At 39.3% G+C, this 19,568-nt stretch overlaps 1 protein-coding gene across 1 annotated transcript in view; it reads right to left on the bottom strand.

The window, feature by feature from the left end:
* Window positions 1-19,568, bottom strand: part of LMBRD1 (LMBR1 domain containing 1) — a 90,328-nt gene that overhangs the window by 17,848 nt on the left and 52,912 nt on the right. The window contains exons 9-14 of the mRNA XM_084753664.1: window positions 17,811-17,963; window positions 5,088-5,152; window positions 4,665-4,767; window positions 4,056-4,160; window positions 2,233-2,382; window positions 147-225 (exon numbers count right to left, since the gene is read on the bottom strand). Of these exons, the coding sequence (XP_084609790.1) occupies window positions 147-225; window positions 2,233-2,382; window positions 4,056-4,160; window positions 4,665-4,767; window positions 5,088-5,152; window positions 17,811-17,963 (655 nt within the window). The remainder of the gene's footprint in view (window positions 1-146; window positions 226-2,232; window positions 2,383-4,055; window positions 4,161-4,664; window positions 4,768-5,087; window positions 5,153-17,810; window positions 17,964-19,568) is intronic.

Below are 19,568 nucleotides of genomic sequence, written 5' to 3'. Positions count from 1 at the left end.
TCATCAAATGCTGATTCAGTATCTCTGATCGGAAAGTTCTCTTTGGCTATTATTCTACCAGTCTCCACTAGGTAGAGAGCCACGGCTTCCTGTGGGCTACCTTACAAAGTATACATTCTAACACAATTGAACAATAGCTGCTTTACCTTCAGGGGCATCTGCATCGCATCTTTTTGGCACTGAAAGTGTTGAATTGCCTTTATGGGCATCAGAAGTAATATTGCTCTGAAAGATGAAAATAAGATTACAATTTAAATATTGCAGTTCTAAATGTATTTTGATTACCTACCTCACATTCTACTTTCTACTGATGACATCAAATATTTTAAAAGGTTAATTTAATAAAAAGTATATGATAAGAAGCCATGGCACCTTTAATAATAAGGTGCTTTTGCAGCAATGATTTAGATCTTTTACCAAGCAGCAGAACTGCTCTTCAGAAGGAGCATGGCATCAAAAAGGCAAAGGTGAAGGCTGGAGTGCTGGCCTGGGAGCCTGGGCTCCACTGGAAATCCCAGAGGCTGGGAGTCAGAAGCACGGAGACTGTGGGAAGCAACCCTATTCAAAACGCGCCCTCTCTGCAGCACCACACAAACCAGAGGAGGGGGTGGGGAAGGAGGATGCGGATGGTGGGGAGGAAAGTGGAAAGGAAGGAAGGGAAAAGTAAATAGGGAAACTATCTTTTCTCAGTACAAAAGAAGAATCTTATTCCCAGAAGAACACTTACCAGGTATGAGCTAGCAGAGCAGGATGGGATGAGGCAGGAGCTCTCAAACACTGCGCAATTAGACTTAGCTCGTGTGATCTAATGGTCTAGCCTGGTGTTCCCAGACTCGTGGACCACATGATCTGACTTAAGTGTTCCATCGACACTATTAATCAGCTAATACTCTCTTTGAAGCACCTTTGTACTATTTTGCAAAATTGTGACTGAGCAAGTTCTGATGTGCTTTCATTCTTTATTTCAGGTAAAAATGGAGGAAATACAGGAGAAAAGAGATCTGCGAGGGCAGGTGAGTAGTGAGGAACCCATTAAAGCACTGAGTAGAACACAGGCATGATGTAAGTGGCTAAGAAGCACTCCAAGATGCATTTTAGGAAAAGGAAATAAACTAAATGTGGTGTTTTGAATAAGAAAGCCTCCCTGTCCCCATCTGTAGGTGAATTTGAGTACTGTGTCCTCAGTTGATATGGAAATTTGGGAGAGGCTTAAGAGGTGTGGCCTTGTTGGAGGAAGTACATCACTGGACTGCGGGTTTTGAGAGGAAAATGGCTTCCAGTTACTCTAGTAGTTTAGAACGTGATCCCTACTCCCTCTTGAATCCTGATCTATGCTGTTTCTCATAAGAAAACCAACACCCATGCGTGCCTGCTGCCTGCTCCTCACCACTGTGTGCTGGTCCTCTGGAACCATAAGCTCTTCTTTTCAACGCTGCCTCGGTCATGGTGTCTTATCACATAAGTAATAAACTAGACTAATGTTGAAGCCAATATGGCCAAAATATTTTAATTGTCAAAAATGCAAACTGTCTAGTCAATTAAACCTAAAAAGCACAGTTGGCTAGAGAGATGGCTCAGTAGTTGAGAGCACTGAGCAGAGGTCCTGAGTTCAATTTCCAGCAACTACATGGTGGCTCGTAACTATCTATATTGGGATCTGGTGCCCTCTTCTGGTGTGCAGGCACACATGCAGGCAGAACACTGTGCATGTAATAAATAAATACATCTTTTAAGAAAACCCAGTTGGTTTTTATTAGTCAACACTATCAAGAAAAAAAGATAAATATACCAAGAAACCATCATATTTAAAAGAATTCCAATTATTCACAGACAAAATACTCAGGAAGCCTCTCTCATGGAGTGGCAGCAGCAGTGCACAACTATGATGCACTCTCCGGTACTTTAGGAATACGTTATTAAAATTATTTAAAGCTCTGTTTTCATACAAGCATTAGGAGTCTTAGCTAATACAATACTAAGGAACAGCACAGTGGTTTAGTGTCACAGGATCTGTTTCATGAATATTTATAATGAAATTATGTCATTTTAATAAGGATGAAACAAACATAAATATGTTCACAAATACTGAAAACCTAGATTTGTCAACAATAAATTTAATAATAAAATCTGTTTAAAATATTTCAAAATTTGTTTTCTTTTTAAGTTTATTTTTAGTTTTTAATCATTATTTGTAAAATATAGAAATAATGGAACTTTAAATACCGCACTTACGTCTATTAAGTAGTTCTGGCTCCCATACATAACGTACTGAGGAGCGAGACTGTAGATCATGTAGCTAGTATGAAGGACGATTAGCAGAAGTATCATGCAGAGAAATAGGAGTGCCTGAGGCCGGGTTCGTCCTCTTCTGATTTTATATAACTTGGGAAACAAACAAACAAACAAACAAAAATGAGCTGCAAACTTCCACCAGCATTATTTTGAAGCTCTATCTCAGGCCTGTTGTGAGGTGGATGTACTGATACAGTTCCACTGCTCCAAAATAAACACCAGTGACGTGAGAACAAAAGGATGAAAAAGACCATTTTTTTCCATGTAAAGATTTTCGTGTTGATCTTATATGGATTTGAAAATAACTTCAGGGCACCTATGTCCAAAGGATCTTACTGAATTATTTCAGAAAAAAAAAATTACACATGGTTCACGACTGATCACTAGCTTATACATCACTGGCTTCCAGGCAAGGTTTCTGGGCTTCCCTGTGGCCCCTTTCAGATGTTTATAGAACTAAGCACATGAACTATCTCAGCTCTATCTACAAGTTCAGAGCATGAATTCAAACCCTAAGTATTCAGAGCATGTTTACAATTCTACAGTTCTGTTTTTATACCATTACCACATAAGCACACATGCGGCATGTTTATAAGTACTAATTGCTATAAAATAGTCATGACACCCTCATATTCTGCTTTAAAAATCAGCTTTTCAAAATATACAATAATCTAATTACAGATGTGATATTTTTATCTGTGCTGAAGGGCAATTAAAGTGTTAACTGTGACTTAAGGAACTGTGCGATGTGTTCCATTTGAACGGTGAACCCCACTCTCACTCTAGTAACTGAAGTTCCATCTTCCTGCTACTTTACCGGAGAACAGCATAGTACAAGCTAACAGAATTTCTGTTCTGGATGAGATGTCAACTTAGCATGACATTTCCCAGATTCCTTATGCCCAGGAGTGATCACATAATAAAATATTCCCAGTGAAAGAACCAGAAAAGATGACAGCACTGATGGACCTTGTACTTTACTACTAAGCCCCCTCCCCACAGCAAAAAGCTTCAGTTTAAATGCATATTTACTAGGTTTTTTTTTATATTCCTATCTAGAAGCAATGTCCATCTGACTCAGCTTTGACTTACAACTCATGATTCTCTCAGGATGAATGTAGAAAATAAGCAGGATTCACAGCTGCCTTTGGTATGGGGATGGAGGTTCCAGAGCTCCCAGTAACACCAACATCTGCATACACTTGACTCCACGGTGTGAAAGGTGCAGAGTCTACATGCAGCCCATGCAGACGCTCTTGGAAACTCTAACCCACGCTTGGTCACTTATAACTAGCATAAGTGTGGTGTCAAGTGTTAAGTTACATAGTTCAAGGAATAATGAAAAAGGCTGTCCTATTTAGCCTAGATGAGGAAGTCAGGAAGACAGAGGACTAACAGTAACAATATCTCACTCCTAACAGGGAAGGGAATCTCTGAACTTCAGTAAACCCACTGTGCTCATTGCATGTCCAATGCAATCAAATAACATACTTCCTTGACCAATGTTTCTCAGTTTCAGTAGTGTTGACATTTTCATCTTGATCAGTCTTTGCTCTGTAGGCTACATCATGCGTAATTAGCAGTATTATTGATTCTTATCCATTAATTTCCAGAGCAGCCCCTAGTAATTATAATTAAAAATGTTTCCAAACATTGCTAAATATGTGTGTACATGCACACAAAATAACATAGAGGATAAACTGCCACAATGGAAATATGTACAAAGTATCAAGAACAAAACTCAGAAAATACTATATACTTACTCTAATCCAAAAGAACCATATGCCAATATTTCGAATTCCTGCCATCGAAGTAAAAATGAAGTACATAATAATAATTGTTATAAGAATATAATCAAGAGGGAACACCTGAAAAAGATGAAGATCAAGTTTAATAGCCAAGCTATGAAAGAAAGCTCTAGAAACTAAACAAAATAGTTGGAAACAATTATTTAACTTGATAATTAAAATATTAATTCCCTTTCAAATTAGGCTAATATTAAAATACCATAAACATTTTCATAAAACCCCAAGTACTACCATGTTTTCAGTATCACCATCATAATAAAAAAATCCTAAAATAAATTATATTATTTTTATCTATAAAATAAACAACTTAATTAAAAATTAAAAACCAAATACTGTGTGGAAGAGTTCACATTTGGTAGTATGAATCCCATATCGGCTGTCTGTCAGTACACAGATACAGTCATCTATAAGCCAATGTCAATGTAGAAAGCATCTGCAAATAAAAAATTAGCGCAGAGCTCCAACGCATGTCTGACATTTTGTAAGTTTGTATAATAATGATTTTAATGGGATAGAATGACACAGTGTTTTGCTGGAGCGTAAAATGACTGACATGTTACTTACTGTTTGTAACAAGGGCAACAGCATGTTTAATGGATTGCTCAGGTTAGTTCCAAAGATGATGAAACCAGAGTCTATTCCCGCTGAATGAAGGGCTTTATCTAAACTAAAGCAAAGAGTTGTAAAGAATGAGTTGACACTACACCATCACATTTCCAGCCCAGCTAGAAAGAACATCACCATAACTTAAGCATGCAACTTGTGTTGAGCCACAGTAAATGAACTAAACTTTGCTTAACTATCTCACGGAGATTGTCAGTAAGTAAAAAGAAAACACTGTCTATTATGAGACCTTTTAGTGGTTCTTGGGCTAATGCTGCACAGCACTTCAGGTAGAATGGGCTACACTAATGGAATTCAGGACCAAAATGTATGCTATCAAAGAATTTGTGTAAGTGCTTTAGAAAATATGCCTGCTGTACTTACTTTGACAGGAAGAGCGAAATCACAAACAGCAGTGCAACTAAGATGAAGAATATTCCCCAAATGATCTACAATGAAAAATACATTATAATACAGTTCTAACCATTGATATTGAAAGCATAAAATCTTTAAGCTGACATAATGGTTACCACATAGCAATGATCTAACACAACATACAATTTAATTTATTATACAGTCCTAGCATTTGTACCAAAATTTTTATCATGAGAGTATTTGGTCAATAATGTGTATGTAAATAAGCAAAATATTTAAAAAGTCTTGACTAACAAGTAAACAAAGAAAACTGTGGTTTAATCAAAATCCTTTTGTTCTATTACTGAAAAGTACATTAAAGAGAAAAATAACTTCACTCACACACCAATACAAGTAGTTGCATGCATGTGAGGGGAGACGCAGGCCTGTGCATGCATATGCACACACACACACACACACACACACACACACACACACACACACACACTCATGAACATGCACACACATATGCCTGTACATACAAAGCCTTCTGAACACATACCCTTATGCACAAACACACACACACACACACACACATACACACACACAGAGTCATAAACATGGACACACACCTGCACACACAAACCCTCATGCACGCACACTCACACATGCCTGTACACACAAACCCAGTGCTAAAGCACAGTGCTAAAGAGATCTCAAGCCAGAGAAGTCTATGTAAGTGAAATTCCTTCCTGCTAGAGGAACTGTCACAGAAGACAGCTGTGGTAAATACAACAAGTGTTTTCATTCTCATCCCCTACAATAAGAACTTTGCTTTAGGAATGGACATTTTAAAAAAGGAAACCGAGTTTCTAAATAACTGTTCAGGATAAAAAAGATGGATTCTATGGCAGAAAAAACCTTGCACTCTTTGTTGCTGTTTTGGTTTTTTGCTGTGTGTTCAAGGTCAAGGTCCACCTGAGTCAAGGTAAAGGGACGGCAAGGCCACCAGAAAAGGGCTCTGTGCTAAGTACATGTCAGTTCTGGTTAGCTTTTCCTTTGGAATTGATAGGGACAGATGAATGTGAAATTTCATTTCAGAGGATACTGAAGTGTGTTTCAGATTGCTGGAGTGCGGGGACAAAAGAAGCAAATACTAACATATTACTCTACTTGCTCTAACAGGATGAGCTTATGAAACACTAATTTGAAAAAGCAGCTTAGGCATGCCTTCTGTGAATTCTCCACTTCACACAGAGGGCCCTTGGGGCTGGAAGAGTAGGAAGGACAGCAAAAGAGAAGGTCAAGAGGATCTTGTGGAAGTGAGCAACGCTACATGGACCTAGCTCATACTGGCAGAACTCCACTAAGAATTCATATTTTAAAAGGGTTTAGCTGGTAAGGGACCCTGAGACAGTTCCTTTGTGGTACCAAATGTTCACACTTAAGGACATGAAGGGGTTATAGCTTCCTTTACTACCAGATTCAGACACCACCTTTTGCTGCCTATGGAGTGTGGAGGGCCCAAGTCTTATGCTGAGGATCAACTGGTAAGGCATATCGCTTCCTAACTCTATGTTAGTAAGAAATGGCTTGCAAAACTGCCAGCTTCCAGTCAGTCATATAGGAACATAACATGGAAATTGCAGACCTTGAAGATGCAAAGATTCCCTTTGCTACATTTTGACCAAAAACAACAACAAAAAAAAAACCCCAAACAAATAAACACAAGTACAAAACTCCTTAGCTCTCTTACCAGTCTAACTATGAGTTAGACTATTTAGCTACTTAAGATCTCTGAACAAACATAGAGTCTAAATACTTTATGATGCTCCCATCCTACATGTATAGGGGAACTTAAGTTAGACGTGAGGTACCACACCAGTGGTGAGAAAGTAGGCTGCCCTAGAAGCCATAGATTACATTTTAGCCAAGATGTTAATTTCTACATGAAAATGAAGCTGCAGATGTGGCATCACTAGAAGTCAGAAGACATGTGAAGCACTGATGCTCCATAAAAACATAAAGGAGCTAGCATAAATGGCTGGAACAAACATTTTTCACACTGTGGAGATTAATGGAAAACAGACAGCAATCTGGGGCCATTAATTCAAGAAAATGAGGCTGAACCTAGGTAAGGCACAGCGAACCTCAAGTTGCCCTCGCTCCAAACCTCCCACTCTAACGCTATGGCCATCCTGAAATCAGCCGCAGAGGCCAGCCGTCTGGAGGTAACACAGCACCCAAAGTGGGCTGGAGCTGTTTTAAAGCATCATTCCCAGAAAAATGCCATCACTTGACCTGCCTGGTGGTTCTCGAGAAAACTACTTATGAAGTGGCCTGTACTTGACCTGGATTGGTGTTCCTACAGTGCTAACAGCCTTTGTGCAGGAGTGATGGCTGCAAACAGTGACAAGGAATCTATGAACTGCACGGCCTCAAGGGCCAGTGAACAGTGTATAAAAATATACTAACCCAAAATCTTTAAAAGAAGGTCTAGGAAATGAAGCATCCGTTGGAGTCTCAGATTTTGATACTTTCCTAGCAATCCTGAAGGAACTCTATGCTCAGGGGAGCTCTGAGAAGGCCTATACACCTGCTTGAGACTGCACAGGAAGGAAGTACAGCTGAGGTTAGGCTGAGACGTGCCTGCTTGGTGTTGCCCTCCTGAAGAAGAGGTAAACCTGTTTTTGTTAACATCCCAAGTGTGGGATCGGAACGGTCTTATGAGAACAGGCGAGGTTAATCCACTAAAAGGCAAACCGTCTCGTGTGGGAGCTTGATTGGATCTTTTCAGCTGGTAACACACTGCACCCCCCCACACACACAGCGAGATGCTCAGACAAAGGCTGAGGCTCATGGGTTGCAACAGTTTAAGAAAATCTCTTTCTTAATCAACACGCTAATTGATAGGAGCTAGCGTGAACAGCAAAGAATAAAGACCTTGTGAAATTAATTCATAAAAACCCAAGGATATGACAAAGACGGAAAGGAGGGAGGGAGGAAGGGAGGGAGGAAGGGAGGGAAGGAGGGAGGGAGAATCATGAATAAAATGAAACCAAGAAAATATGGTAAACACAAAGGAGTTAAAAGAGTTAACAAGCATTTTAGGAAACTCAAACTTTGAAATTAATCTACAATTTTTTTTTTGTTTAAAAACTTAAAATCACTACATTAAAAGGTTTCAGGAAATAAACAACAACAATGAAGAGAGAAAAGCTTTTTAAAAGTGAGTTGAAACTTTCAAGGTGAAGAATAGAACAACTGAAGCGAAGGCCTCAGCAGCAGCCTTGAACAGGCAGAAGAGCTAAAGAGACACTATGTCAGCTGACGTGAGGCAAACCGAGGAACACCAAGAAGCAGCACATTAGAGGAGTGAACAGCTCTAGTAAAAAATGAAGAATCCTGAACTTCATCGTGTATTTCCCTAAGGATGTAGACCATTTAGAGCCTTTCTACTGTAAATGCATGCACACTCCCATCTTTTGGGTTTGTGTACTGAACTCCTCACTTCAAGTCACTGAGAGCTGGAGCCACGGGGACAGTGGTTCTCAACCTTCCTAATGCTGTGGTGTTTTAATATAGTACCTCATGTTGCAGTGATTCCCCAGTCAACCATAAAGTCCCCTCCTGGCTTCTGCTGGCACTGCACGCACATGGTCACAATTTTAGGAAAAGTTTGTGCTGTATGGGCATTCTGTGGGCAGAAACAAGTGGCGTTGCTGGCCTCCCTAATGCACACATCACCTCTTGTTAAGCAGATGACCAGAGGTCAGACGTGTGTGGAGACTGAGGAGCTCTACTCTAAATAAGACTGTGCAGGTGCAGAAAGATGGAACGAGTATGCTACCATTACTTTCAATGTAAACTCTTTATTATTCTTTTAACATCAGAGGTGTTTAAAAGTACTTATTAAGCCACATAATGCAAAGTTAATTCACTGAAGAGTTTGAAAAGAATGGTCACTCAAACTAAACTTTCTCTCTAGGAAGCACCAGGCTCTCCATGTGCAGTGAGCAGTAGGCATTCTGCACAGCAATTGTCTAGTCCTCTAATTGATAATATGTATATTCTATATTTATCAGCCATCAAGACTTTCCACACAGACAAAAGGAAACTACATGGTTTCCATTGTCCAGTCCTGACAGGATGTATCAATAAGAACCATCATATGTGAACAGAATTATGTTTCTTTACATGTTCCAAGTGGCCCCATTAATACAATTTTTAGTGTTGAAAGATAACATGCTATCAGGTCCACCACAAGTATTATTTCAAAGATGCAAAGGTTCTCATGGTGATATAACAATGCAGCATCGCTCAGCTCTTATGTGTAGTTAGTTTTCCTTGTTGTCTACGAGAAGCAGTTTATTTAGTAGAGTATCACTTTAATGAAAGAGATCTTTGAACAGAGGACAGGTAAAGAAAGATAGGGCTGCAGAGCGAGGAGGGAGAAGAAGAACAGACATCATTTTCCCCCCCCCCATCTCAGTCATGTTGCATCCTTCAGCCAGATCCTCCGAGGTTTGCCTGTTCTCTTGCTTTCCTATTTTTGCTACATATACATGCTGGACAGCTTGAGGATTAGTGATAGATCAAATGATTTTTAGTACCTGTGTCTAAACAGCAATTCAATCATAAAAATCAGGAAATTAATGTCAATAGCACCTTAGCCAAATTTGAACTGAGCTGTTCATGTCATGTATAGAAAAGCAATCTTTTCTAGCTGAAAATTCAAGCCAACATCACATGTTTTAGTAACCTTCAGGGTGGATCAAGTCCTCATTACTTTTCCCCCATAACCTTGACATTTTGAGACCAGAGCAATTATTTTATAGAATGTCCTTAAAGCTAAACGGTCTATTTCTCACGAGTATTTTTTTTTTCTGACAGAAATGGCAGGGAGAACCCTTTCAACGTATCATATCAGGAGGCACAAATTATTTGTCCCACCTCTAATGAGGTTTCTCCATTGCAAAAGGGCCATTTCTCCTTCTATAACTAATAAGTTTTGTGGCATCATACTTGGGAATAGGTAAAAGTTTATTCTCAGCAAACTTTTGCCTTTAATGTCAATATCTATTAATATCTTTTCTCAGAAAAAGTACCTGTTCCCTGCTAAATGCTGCTTTCAAATGGCTCTGGGTTTTTCTAAATTTCTTTGTTCAATGAGCGTTATTTTATTTGACTTATTCACTCACATCAGTACAGACTCACAGATTCGTACTCTGCTCACTGAGCTTTCATCATTATGATACTATGCGTACTAACAATGCCGTTACTCTATACCCACATGGTCCTACACTCAGGCAGTGGCAGACCTCCAAAAGCTGGCTCCTCCCAGTCGGCCTTGGCTCTTCTCTGAGCATTTCTCTGCACTGTCTGTTTTTGTCTATTGTTTGCTCTCCTATGCACAGTCCTAGAAGTGGGCACTTGCCTGGGCAGTTAGTTTTAGTTCCTTTTTCCAGAATCAGCCATGGACTGTCTATTATTACAAACAATCTAGACAGGAACGGCTGATTGCTCTGTCTCCTCCCCTGGATCATCATCACCTTTGTTCTTATCTTTATTTTCTTAAGTGTCTCATTTTTGTTAGCTTTTTCGTAGCTTGACATTTTGTGCTGGAGTTAAATACTCCTCCCTTGCTTCCATTTTTGCGGATAGGTACACTCTGGGCTATGAGTTGCTCTGAGCACTGATTTAGTGCATCATCTAGTGCAGACAAAGACGGGAAGCAGCCTCAGGCCTACAACTCAGGAAACAGCCTCAGCTCAAGAGTCAGAACAGACGGAAGTGCTGCCCTCCTGTTGTCACCAGAAAGGGTCCAGTGCTACGGGCATTTTTCCTCCAGACTGGAGTATTCCTTATCAAATGTGTAGGACCAGACGTGTTTCCAATTTTAAAAGTTCTCCAGGCTTTGGTATAATTGTATAACGTTTACCACTGAACATCATTAAATTGCAAAGTAGAAAAACGGAAATCCTAGGAAATCTGAAACTTGTTGTGGTATGCTTAAGAGCTCCAGACCTGCAAGATTTGGACAGGGGATGCTCAGCCTGCATCATTAAGTTTTAGAAAATTTTGTAGTTGGTTTCATTTCTACTGTATGCTCACTCAAGAGTTGCTGATTATAAGGTTACTTTTCAAGTGAAAAGGGCCTTGGATTACTGATTGTTTAAAATACTAGTTACAATAAATTTTATTTAGAGTAATAAGTATAATATATGTACTTTATAGAATTTACTGATACTTTTCCTTACTACTTATTATATTTGGGTCCTCTATATGTATTTTTTAAGCATTTTAAAATTATTTTTCTTTTTCACATAAACATTTATATTATGACACATATATACAATAAACTACCTACAGCAAGAAGAACCATAAAACAATCAGGAATTATATAAATGTTACAGTCATAGTGTTTTGGCTATTTGAATTTGGCAATCTTCAAGAAAACATCTTTTTAATCTTGGTACATCTAAAATTCTGAATGTAAATCCACATCAACTTAAGACATCTATCTAGACCTAAAAACATCTTACCCCTAAACAACTAAGCTTAATTGTAAAACTAAACTACCTGGTCTTCAATCCCATCAGAGACTTGAGAAGGAATAAAATTAAGTATACAAGGAGTACAGGATAGTAGTTTCCAAAATGAGAAGATGACAGAGACAGTTGCTGCCTGAACAGTCACCCAAAACTCTCTATATCATTGGAGCATCATCTTTAGCCTTCCGGCCCAGCATATCTGACAGACATTTTTGTGAGGCAGGAACCATTGAGGACTTGCTAACCCTGTCTTGGCAGAGTCTGGCAGGGTGTTTTGCCTGCAGGTGTGACTGTGCACCATGTGCATGCAGTACCTGAGGGGCCAGAAGGGAGTGTCAGATTTCCTGGGATTCTCCAGTCTCAGTTACAAATGACTGTCAACTATCATGTGGCTGCTAGAAACAAATCAGAATGTTCTGGAAGAGTTGCCAGTACTTTTAACCTTGAACAATCTCTTCAGTCCCTCCTCCATATATTTATTCAATGTTGTTTCCATGAAATATCTTACCTTGTACATGACAGATCTTTTTAAACCACCTACTACTGTATTTCAGTATGTCTCTTAGAATCTTTCATTTTTTTGCTTTTTAAAATGTACTGGCTTGGGTTCTACAACAAAAACTCATAGCTGCTACATTTTAATTATAAACTGGAGTTTTTCAGATTAAAAATGTGTTCATTTTCCATTTCAGCCATAGCAATTTTTTCTAATCTCTGGTCATAAAACCAATACTCACTTAAACTTTTTTTTAACCTGTTAGTTGCTGTGGGTGGTACATCTAGACATAATGGATCTTATCTAACTCTTGCCTTAAGATCTCACAATGCCCAAACCAAGCTGCCAGCAGAGCCACAGCCCTTTCTGGAGACTATGGGAGGGAAAAGATTCGCATTCATTCTCTGAGGAGCAGGGCTGCTTCTTTTGTCTCTATGCTGCCTCACTTCTCTAACTAATGCTACCAGAGCAAGTCATTCCCACATGTTGACGATCTCTACGTTACTTGTTTATTTCTTTCTTTCTCTTGCCAAAAAATGTTCTGCTTTTAAGTTTCAGGTTGTTATATTGAGACCACCCTGAGAATCACAGGTCTATAATCTCAACCATACCTGTAAAGTCCTTTTTGCTTCTTAAGGTAAGATATTCACAGTCCTAAAGAAGAGGTTATCAAAAGCATTATCCTGCTTACACATTAAGTATTAACAATGCTTTACAGATAGACAGCTCTATTATAGTACATTTTTTATACTCTTCTCTTTATGTGCCTAGAATAGGTAAGCTCTAAGAGAAAGAAACAGAACAGTAGTCGTTAGGAAGTGGAATGACTTTTAATGGGCAGGATGCTTCTGTTGGGGAATAAGATGGGAATGAGCAGTGGTGACGCTGTACGAAGCGATGGATGTGCTTCATTGCTGGAAAGCTACTCTAAAGCTCAGGAAGAAATCAGAAGGGAAGATTAAATGTCTGATGTCACCAGCAACAGCACTTTATAACTCTATAGAAGTAACAAGAAACTCAAATTATATTTAAACAAATGGATCTAGATTCATCAGGCCAGGCCAGTGAGTCTGCCAGAGCTTTAAGATTGGCATCCCGTCCCCCAGAAAAGACTTTATCCAAGTACTGGATATATGGGTAGGAAAATCTATAGATTCTCACTAAAGGAGCCTCTAGCTTTCCTGAATTAAATGCTTATGTTTATAATTCATCTCAATACCAGAACGATCATCTTTAGTTCCGCTGTTGTATTTTAACTATTGAAAAGCATGTATATACAAACTGTAGCAAGAGCATCAGAAACAGAGTGTACGGAATAAATTACTTCATTTAATTTTCATATAAACATAAGTAAGTATATGGCTCCATTCTAAAGAGTAGAAGACAGGTTCAAAAAGATGAAGGGACAAGCAGTTACACAGCTAATGAGGTGTGGAGCAAGGATGGAGGCCTGCACTCACCAGCTGCAAAGCCAGTGCTAGGAGTCATTGCACTTTGAGAGGAGGCTCACATACCCTGCGGAGAGGGTGGATACGCTGAGTCACAAGAGCAACAGGCATCCTCACAGGAGATACACAATATTGGGGTGGGGGTGAGGGGACAGAAAGTATCTCTGGATTTCTGTATATATCCTTTATAATTGAAACAAACGGGTTACAGAAGGCAATATTGGCGTCAAATTCTGAGATGGAATATAACTTGAGCATGAGGGCTCATGCACGAAATCCAGAAACTGAGGAGAGATTGCCAGGCAGATTCCTATGCGTTCAATAGCCAGGACTATATGGTGAGTACTTATCTCAAAACAAACAAAAAACAAACAATCAGAGACTTGTAAGTCAATTTCACCTTATAGTGAGCAGCACAGAGAGCAAATCAACCTATCTACACCTTCATCAACAACATATTTCATTTAAAGAAAAAGGGAAGTGTTTCCCTTCTTGCATATACTCTAAATTATTTAAAAATCAGTCTATTCCTAAGGATTTCCTTCAGGTGTGCCTGCCTTATTTCTAGCTAACCAGCAATATTGCTAAGAATTGAGAACACTACTCAGAAGACATATTTATATAACAAATAGGAATAAATGTCAAGTTGTCTGTATTAAAGATCTCAGTCAGGAAAATTATAAAGGGGGAAAATACACACCTGGAAATCTCTTGGTCATCATCATTTTAGTCTACACGGATCATTGTGACAAAAACTTGACATGACAAACTTTTAGGAAGAATGGCTTGTTTTGGCTCATAGTCAGCTGGCCTTGTGCTTTTTGGAGTACGGTGAGGAAATGCATCACAGATAATCAAGGGAGCATGCTACTTATCTCACAGCAGTTAGGAAGTGGACAGTGCTGGGTCCTAAACTCCTCCACAAGGCACACTCCTGATGACAAGGCTGCTTCTAACTTTGAAAGGCCTTATAATCTCCTGGACGTACCTGAGTAGGACACTAACCCTCTTACAGTTATCTGCTGGGAAAGCTTATCAACACCATAGTCCTCACATTATAAGGGAACAAGTAAAGCTGTCTTTTAGTAGCTACGACAACCAAGAACAAACATTTTCTAAGGAACCTACAATAAAGCTACTAGAACTGACAGTCCAGCGAGGCTGCGAGTTCTTAAATTTTACAAATGAGTAATGAATATTGAAAGTTGAAAATAATCAATAATACGATTTTCAACAGAATATAAAAAAGAAGTGGAAGCAATTTTTCAGGTTATTTTTAAGCAAGTATAGTAAATATAAGAAATACTGACAGTGAAATATAAGGTATAAGTAAACAGGCCATAAACTAGAAAATTCAGTCATGTTAAAACATCAGTTCTCCCCAAATTACTTATGGATCTTATAAATCCAGAATAACCCTAGTAGACATTTTAACAGGTGTCTTATAAAACTATGAATTGATTCTAAAATCTAGATGGGAATGACCAACCACAATCCAGAGAGCTCTGAAAAGGGAGTGTAAAATTGGAAGGGTTTCTGCCCGCCTTCACGCCTGCCTAGAGTGTCAGAAGGGAAGCTGCAGCTCAAACACACACATCAGTGGGGCAGAGGCTCCAAGAGAGGCTCAGAGCCGCCCCCGGCCAAGGAGGGAAGGGCAGCCTTGCACAAATTGCGCTGGAAAAGATGGGCATCTATATAAAATAAAACTTAAGTTACAAATTTAACTCAGCGCAGACCCCAAACCTCAACATGGGGTTGAATTATAACATTTCTACAAGAGAATATAGGAGAAAACTGCCTTAGGAGAGACAGAGATTTCTAGGATCATAGCATAAATGGGAAATAAATACACTGGATTTAAAAAATATAAGAAGTATTTGTTTGAGCAATAATGTGAAGATAAAAAAGCATTAATTGGGAAATGTCAGCAATGAATGTAGTTGGCGAAGTCCTTGACATAGCACACTTAACAAATCTATAATAGCCATAGTAGAAAAATCCAATCTGATGATTATACACTGTAATATGTACCGACACGTCTCCATAAGTAAATGCAATAAATTAATTAGGATATCTATTTAAGGAGAAAACTCTGATTTAGAAAATGGTCAAAAGATTTACACACACATTTTTTAGAAGATCTACCAAGAACAACCACATAAAACAGTATCATTACCTAGCACATAAATGGAAACAAAACAAAACAAAACAAAACATGAGCTGCTACCATTCCTTAGCAGGGCAGTTCTCAAAAGCATTATGTAAAAGAGACAGGGACAGGCAGCAGGCAAGATCTCACTATTAAATGAAGAAAACCAGTGTAAGGATTGTGAAAACAAAATAAAACCAAAAAACCAAACAACCCTAGGGCAGCTTCTCACAAAGTTAGGCATTAAACATTAGACCCAACATCTCTATTGCAAGGCATTTGTCTAAGAAAAATGAAGGAAAGCCTGTACTTGTACAAAGATTTAGTCTCAAAATGGAAATAATCAAGATAAGCAAATGGTAATATGGATACATCAGAATACTACTTAGCAGTAAAGCGCAATGAACCACATAAAATGAGGTAACATGGATGAATATAAAAACACTGCTGGGGCTGGAGGGAGAGGTGGCTGAGTGGTTAGAAAGTCTTTGGCAATTTCAGAGGTTGGTCCCCAGCACCTATAGGGTGGCTCACAGCACCTATAATTCCCACTCTAAAAGATCCAAGAATGCTTATATGTCCCTGGCCTTGGCATATGTTCAAATGAAATCAGATAAACATATATAAGATATATTTTTTAGCATATAACACTGTGCTGTGGCAAAGCAAACATTTCTATATTTCTGTATTCTTGAAAGCATAAACTAAAGCATGAAAGGCCACTACTGCTCTGGGCTGCAGAGAACAGGATCAAAGTGCATTTGGAGATATATGTGGGTGTTTTATGCACTGACAAAGTTATATTTGGTGAAATCAGTCTGTACATTTAATAAAATTAATTTAAAAATCTTCTAAACATATGTTCAGTGAAGTAGCGCATGATTTAATGAAGGCAGCTGATGACAAAGACTGCATTTTAAGTATTCATTAGGCACTACAAAGAATTTAGTATTAAAGTGAAGGTTTTTGGTACAGTAAGATAAATCACCTTGGGAAAAAGGAACGAGGTGAGGTCCTTTAAATATTTCATTGTGGGCCTAGTGCATGGCTTAATGATAGAGCTCTAGTTTACCTTGAGTGAGGCCCTGAGCCCCAGCCCCAGCACCATAAAGATTAGAAACAAGCATTCTAAGAGACGCTTATAAAGCTGACCACCTAGGAGAATTAACGGACTTAATGGGTGATATACTCATATTTTTAAATGTCAAAAGAGGAGCTTTTGAGGTGGTAGATAAAGCAGTAACAAAATTCACCCTGTCTGACCCATCTTTTATGGTAATCTCTGAAACATTATTCTCTTCTGTGTTTTTCAGACAGTCTCACCATTTGGCTCAGGCTGGCCTGAATCCACAAGCCTACAGTTCCAGCCTACTAAATACAGGGATTGAAGGCATATGTCACCTGACACCGATCTGAAACATTTATCTTCAAGTTTAGGCCAACCTGTTTCTACCTTCCCACCTAACTTGACTTCAAGTCAATCTATGCAATGTGCAGCATAAATTACAACTTGTAAATCGCTGTCTATAAAACTCTGATGTCTGAAAGTCCCCTAGATGTAGAACACATAAACCTTGGTTTCTCAGCTAACAGTGTCAGTTACTTTTCAGTCTGAGTCACCATCACGGCCCTAGGTATCAAAATTCAGGTGCCAAGGGTCAAGAACGGAAGGCTGGCAAACAACTGATTCCGAAAGGGAGAAAGTAATGGTTTCCAGTTCATTAACAGAGCCTTACATGCTTCTAGATGCTCAATTAACAAGGCAAGCGGCCACTTTGAGGCAGGGTTTCTGAATCCTAATAAGCATCCCTGTCTCCCATTACAGTGCAGAATAGAGCTGCAGACTAAGCTCTGAGCTTATTGTGTTACTTACCTTTCCCTTCATTCGGATCTCCTAGTGACATGTGACACAGGAGTAAGTGGGCCTCTGATGGCTGTATGCCTTGTTCAAACTATCAGTCACAGAGCTCTGACTTAAAATTGGTTACTTCAGCCTCACAGTCCATGCTCTTTAGCATAGTGCTGCCAAGGGAGAGCCCCACCTCTCTGCAGGGACTTCAGAAGCTTGCAAAAGAGTAACAGATCACTTTTTAAAACTCCATTTACCTTCAGGGGGCGCAGGGCACCACAAAATTTCGTCCACCAGCTGTTTTCAACGAATTCTAAGTGCCGCTCTCTTTTCCTAAGTGTTCTTAATCTTTCTTCACATTGCTTTAAGGCACGTCTATCCCTCGCTGACAAAGGTCGACCATCTTTGCTCTACAAATAATAGAACAAAAATCAAGGTTGTTTTTTTTTTCCTTTCAAATCATTAAAGTCTTAACAAAATACTCAGCAGATTTAGCAGATCAAACTAAGGCCCTTCTAAATTGGACTCTCCACAGGCAAATGCACAACTCAAACAACAGACACTACAGTATAACGGACATAGTCTGGCCAATGCTGAAATGGAGCCACCTGATGTGCATCTGCAGTATTCCTAATGCATGGTAAAGACATGTATGTGGGCATAATGAGTCATAAGAGGGCTCCTGCTGAGGTCCGGGTTCTGGATACTCCAGGTTCCAGCATAAGTAATTCTGCTGATTATGTCAGGAGAATCATTCCTCGGAACTGATATTCTTACGGTTTTGTTATTCTTTAATCCTTTTTTCCTATTGTTTCAGTTGGTTAATAAGTTTGTAATAAAATATATTGGTTAAGAAAATTGAGCCAACAGTATCTATGTGTAATAACAAAAATACCTATGTAAAAAATAAAAAATGTTTAATAAAAAAAAGAGCACCCCATAAAAATAAGCCCAGAAAAGATGGAGAACACACCTACATTTATCAGATGAACAAATATCTACTTGGAGTTCTATTTTAAGAATGCAAAAACACTAAGAACCGAAGGTCAAAACACACACTTTCCAGCAATGAATGCTACTGTAACCTCAATTTGAAGAAAATTAATATAATTCCCCCCCAAAAAAACCTTTCAGAAGAGCCTCCCATAGTTATAAATGTGTCTTCACGGTTGCACCAGGCCCTCCTGAAACCAACCACCCTCTTGCACAGCTTATCTTGACAGACCACTCCTGTTGGGAGTTCAGAAGGCAAGCATGTTGGACAGTGGAAGGACAGGGGCTCAGGAAGTGTAGGACGGAAACAGTGACTCTAACCGGAACCTAGCAAGGGCTGTTCCTGTTCCACTTTGGCAAAGAATCTGGCTGCATTCTGCCCAGATGCTGAAAACTGGATCAAAAGTAAAGGACTACACTGTGTAGTAGAGACAGTTTTAAGACAGCATATCCTTCAAGCTATGACAGGGCTACTGCTCAATCTTCTTAGAATTATGCTGCATTATGAGACAAAGACATGAATAATGAAGAGCTGGTGAGAAGAATAGCACAAGGAGGTCATAATGGAGCAAGATGGAGAGAGACAAACGGTCTTAGGTGTTTCTGTGACCAGCACCACTGCAGAGAAATCACCGACTCACACTGGGTGGTGTGAAGGGGGCTGGAAAGTAACTCTCTGCCCATTGAGAACTGCAAGTAGTAATACTTCAAATGGGCCTGGAAAGACGAGATCTGAAAGAAGAGTTCCTTCAGGACACTCTGCTGGGAAATGGCCACCAAAGGAAGTGCTTTCCTAGGATGTCACAAAGGTGCACAAAGGCCACTGCACGTGTGGCCCAGGGGACTGGGCTAATTCTTGAGCTGGCTGTCTTGTACTCAGTGACAGTCCTGAAAGCATTTGAGATGTATGCATGAGTATGTTGTGAATCTCACAGTAAGATTCAGAAAGTCACAGAGCCCAAGTAGCATTAGCAGGGTTGGTATTTCTACAGAGAGCGCTGAGCAAGCTAATCATGAAGTGC

Source organism: Acomys minous (assembly GCF_964271855.1).
Source record: "Acomys minous genome assembly, chromosome: 13".
In the NCBI taxonomy this organism is placed as follows: domain Eukaryota; kingdom Metazoa; phylum Chordata; class Mammalia; order Rodentia; family Muridae; genus Acomys; species Acomys minous.
This window is presented reverse-complemented; position numbering and strand designations above follow the sequence as displayed.